The sequence below is a fragment of the Lathamus discolor genome, chromosome 2, assembly GCF_037157495.1.
Source record: "Lathamus discolor isolate bLatDis1 chromosome 2, bLatDis1.hap1, whole genome shotgun sequence".
NCBI lineage: Eukaryota > Metazoa > Chordata > Aves > Psittaciformes > Psittacidae > Lathamus > Lathamus discolor.
In genome coordinates, this window is record NC_088885.1 from 160,026,553 (window position 1) to 160,031,306 (window position 4,754).

The 4,754-nt window shown below is 53.6% G+C and overlaps 1 protein-coding gene across 1 annotated transcript; it reads left to right on the forward strand.

The window, feature by feature from the left end:
- Positions 1-850: 850 nt before the first annotated feature.
- LOC136009488 (feather keratin 1-like) lies at positions 851-1,165 on the forward strand. The gene has a single exon (XM_065669479.1). It carries the CDS (start codon positions 851-853, stop codon positions 1,163-1,165), a length of 315 nt encoding a protein of 104 aa, XP_065525551.1.
- The last annotated feature ends 3,589 nt before the right edge of the window (positions 1,166-4,754 follow it).

A 4,754-nucleotide genomic window follows, 5' to 3' on the forward strand; every position in this document is an offset into this window, starting at 1 on the left:
CAAGGGGCAACCTTAGAACACAAAGGGCACCGAGACACCCACAGAGCTCACCCAAGAGGAAAGGACAGGCCTACAGACAGGCTTAGAGACCTGGCAGCAAGGTGGGGAGGGACCAAATGTGATGGAAGAGGCAGTCCCACAAGGCCAGCACAGCTCCAAAGTCCAGACCAGCCTGACAGGGATGCTACGACTTGGGGCCCCTTCATCACAACACATCCACAAACCATACCACAAGAGTGCCAAGAGATGACATCACTGAGGTCACCCCACCTCTCCAAAGCTTTGTTTCCATGTTTTGCACAATCTCTCACATGCCATCAATAACAGGCTTTTGACCTGTCATTCTCGACTAGAAAGCTGCTGCCAGGACCAGGACACATCCTCAACAGGAGGACATGAAATTGCAGAAATACAGGAAGGAAAACACAGCCACAACTAATTGCTTGCAAGGCTCTGACATGCACCAGGAGCTTGCACAAACACACTGCCATGCACAAAGACTGCCTCAGCCCCCTCGGGCACTGCAGGACCAGCATAAAAGCCGGCCCAGCGCCTCTGTCCCTCACTCGCCTCTGCTGACGCCTTCTCCTGCGCGCTCAACAAGGTGAGCCTCAAGCCCCTTGCCCTCTGCTCCTGCCCCCCTGCCCCGGCTCTTCCAGCACGCTCTGCCCCAGCCTCAGCACCCCTCAAGCCTCCCCAGCACCACAGCCCCACAGCCCCACACCAGCCTCCCCACTGCCTCGCCCTCCTGCACCACCGCCCCTCGCACCCCCACGCCCTCCGCTCTCCCCACACCCTCTCCTCTCCTCTCCTCTCCTCTCCCCTGCCAGGGCCCCTCCACACCACAGACATGGCCTGCTCCGACCTCTGCCGCCCCTGCGGACCCACCCCGCTGGCCAACAGCTGCAACGAGCCCTGTGTCAGGCAGTGCGAGGACTCCCGCGTCGTCATCCAGCCTTCCACCGTGCTGGTCACCCTGCCAGGACCCATCCTCAGCTCCTTCCCCCAGAGCACCGCCGTCGGATCCTCCTCATCCGCTGCCGTGGGCAACGTCCTCAGCGCCCAGGGAGTGCCCGTCTCCTCTGGGGGCTTCGGCTACGGCCTGGGCTACGGCTACGGGGGCCTGGGCTGCTATGGCAGAGGAAGAGGATACAACATCTGCTAAGGGCTCACGACAACACCTGTGACACCAACCACCTGCACCCTTGAAGCCCTGGCAAGGTCAGAAAATGCAGTTCTGTTTCTGACACGTGGACCTGCTCTCCACAGCTCCTGCTCTCAAAAGAACACTCAGGGGAGAAGAGAATGTGCCCAGTTTTGCTGCCTGGAACCATGGCCCATGGGCCTCCTCTTCTTCTTTCATTGCCTTCTTTAATTGCCCCTTCAGCTATTTCTGCTACTCTCTGCTGCATTCATCATCCATCATCTCTCAAGTGGAAGTCCATCATGGGAAATGAAAGGGAGCTGCTCCCACTGCAGGCCACAAAGATCTGCACACTCTGGTAAATTCTGACTCAAGCAGAAGACCTTGGAAAAAGATCACTCTACTTGCACCTCAGATCCTCTCCCTTCCACTTGGTGCGTCTGACTTCTCAACTCTTTTTCCTCAATAAAGTTCTCCTGCATCCTGGCCTGAGACGCCTCCTCTTCCTTTCTTCTACCAAGGCTTTTTCAACCTCATGCAGAAAAAGTCAGGTCTCTCCAGGACATCAGGGTGGGTGAAGTATGGCCACTCTAGGAAATATGCCGGGACAGCCAACAAGGACACACAGTGGGAGGTGGAGGGCTTCTAGAACGTGACACAAGTCCCTCACTGGCTCACACTAATGACTTGATAACACTTCCCTGTGCATGCCTCTGATGAAGCACTGCAGGACACACCTGACTAACTCTCCTCCACAGCGTGGCTCTCCAGCCCAGCAATCAGAATCACACAACCATTTAGTTTAGCAGGAACCTCTGGAGAGCAGCTGCTTCTACCCCTGGCTCCAGCAGGGCCACCTACAGCAGCTTGTCCTAGACATGGCCAGTTGGGTTTCAGTAGCTCTCACCAAGGATACACCACAACCTCTTCCACTCTGTGACCATGCTCACACTGAAGAAGGATTGCCTTCATTGCCCATGGAATTCCATCTGTTTTTCCTTTGTGCCCACAGCCTCTTGTCCTGCCACTGATCACAAGCCTCTGGGCCCAGCCCTTCAGCCACTTTGCAGTCCTCCCCCCTGGGCTCTTTCACAACCCAGACTTTCTCTGCTTACTAGGAGCGTGTCATGGGAGACAGTGACAAAAGCTTCCTTCAAGCACAGCTCAGCAATAGACACTGCTCTAACCTTGGCCAACACCCAGTGCCTTCAACAGGGAAGAAGGCACAGAGGTTGGTCAAGGACAATTTGCCCTCCCAAAATCCACACCTAAACCACAGCCTGTCACCCTGACCTTGCTGGGCACGGCACTGCTCTCCAGGAAGGTTCCTTCTGTCACCTTCTGTAGGAATGAGGTCAGGCTCCACAGCCCCTACTTTCTGAGAATGTACCTCCTGATCTTCTTCACAATATGAGGCTCATGAGCTCTCTCCCAGCCTACTGGAACTGCTCCCAGGCACCACAACTTGCTCCAGGAGCTCCAAGTCTCTCTTCTACTGGGGAGCCCAAAACTCAACACAGAACTCCAGGTGATGCTTCACCAGGGATCAGCACAGTGTCCATTGCTCCCCTTGATGTGAGGACCATTGGTATCTCGTGCAGGGTGCCCAGTTCAGCATCCTCCTTGCTATGCACTCCTTCTCTGACCCACGTGTGGGTTCTTGTTGCATTGACCCCCAGGCTGCATGCTCCATGTTCCACACACGCCAGAGTTCCCTGTCCATGGTCTCACCTTGCTATGGGTCAGTTGATACGCTGGAGGCAAGAAATGCCATCCAGAGGGATCTTGACACATTTGTGAGGTGGGCTGATGCCAACCTTATGAAGTTTGACCATGCCAAGTGCAAGGTCCTGCACCTGGGTCAGAGCAATCCCAGGCTCAGCTGCAGGGAGGGCAGAGAAGAGATACAGAGCAGCCCTGTGGAGAAGGACTTGGGGGTGTTGGTTAGTGAGAAACTTAGCACGAGCTGGCTTCAGTGTGCGCCTGCAGCCCAGAAAGCCAACCGTATCCTGGGCTGCATCAAAAGGAGCGTGACTAGCGGGTCGAAGGGGGTGATCCTGCCCCTCTGCTCTCGTGAGACCTCACCTGGAGCATTGTGTGCAGTTCTGGCATCCTCAACATAAAAAGGACATGGAACTGCGGGAACAAGTCCAGAGGAGGCCACGAGGATGATCAGGGGACTGGAGCACATCCCGTATGGAGCCAGGCTGAGAACACTGGGGCTGCTTATCCTGGAGAAGCTGCATGTAGACCTCACAGCAGCCTTCCAGTGTCTGAAGGGGGCCTCTAAGGATGTTGGGGAGGAAATCTTCATTAGGGTTTGTAGTGACAGGACAAGGGGTAACAGGTTCAAACTTAAAGAGGGGAAGTTTAGATTGGATCTAAGGAAGAAATTCTTTACTGTGAGGCTGGTGAGGCACTGGAATGGGCTGCCCAACAAGTTGTGAATGCTCCATGCCTGGAAGTGCTCAAGGCCAGGTTGGACACAGCCTTGGGTGAAATGGTTTAGTGTGAAGTGTCCCTGCCCATGGCAGGGGGGTTGGAAGTCGATGATCACAGAATCACAGAATCACAGAATCCCAAGGGTTGGAAGGGACCTCAAAAGATCATCTAGTCCAACCCCCCTGCAAGAGCAGGGTAACCTACAGTACATCACACAGGAACTTGTCCAGGCGGGCCTTGAATATCTCCAGTGTAGGAGACTCCACAACCCCCCTGGGCAACCTGTTCCAGTGCTCTGTCACTCTTACAGTAAAGAAGTTCTTCCTGATGTTAACATGGAACTTCCTATGCTCCAGTTTACACCCATTGCCCCTTGTCCTATCACTGGATATCACTGAAAAAAGCCTAGCTCCATCATCCTGACACCTACCCTTTACATATTTGTAAACATTGATGAGGTCACCCCTCAGTCTCCTCTTCTCCAAGCTAAAGAGACCCAGCTCCCTCAGCCTCTCCTCATAAGGGAGATGTTCCACTCCCTTAATCATCTTTGTGGCTCTGCGCTGGACTCCTTCAAGCAATTCCCTGTCCTTCTTGAACAGAGGGGCCCAGAAATGGACGCAATATTCCAGATGCGGCCTCACCAAGGCTGAGTAGAGGGGGAGGAGAACCTCTCTTGACCTACTAACCACTCCCTTTCTAATGCACCCTAAGATGCCATTTGCCTTCTAAGATGCCATTTGCCATTTGCCTTGATCTTAAGGTCCTTTCCAACACAAACTCTTCTATGATCTTTTCTATTCTACAAGCCTGTGAAACAGCTCTGCTGCAAAGATGGGGCTCTACGCTGGGTTAACCTTGGCTGGGTGACAAGTCCTCATTGGGCTGCTCTATCACTTCCTCAACTGTGTACAAGAAGAATATGACAAAAGGCTCCTGAGCTGAGATAACAACACAGAGATCACTCACTGGTTTCCAGAGGCACCAGAATAGACTTTGCTTGGGGTAATTCATTTATCAAAATCAAAAGACAGAGTAGAATTATGAGAAATGAAAACAAATTTTAAAAGAGCTTCCCCCAACCCTCCCCTACTGCAGGTCCACCTCCCCTCCTGAAGTACACACTCCCTCTCCCGAAATGACAAAGGGGGATGCAGAAAAAGCGTTA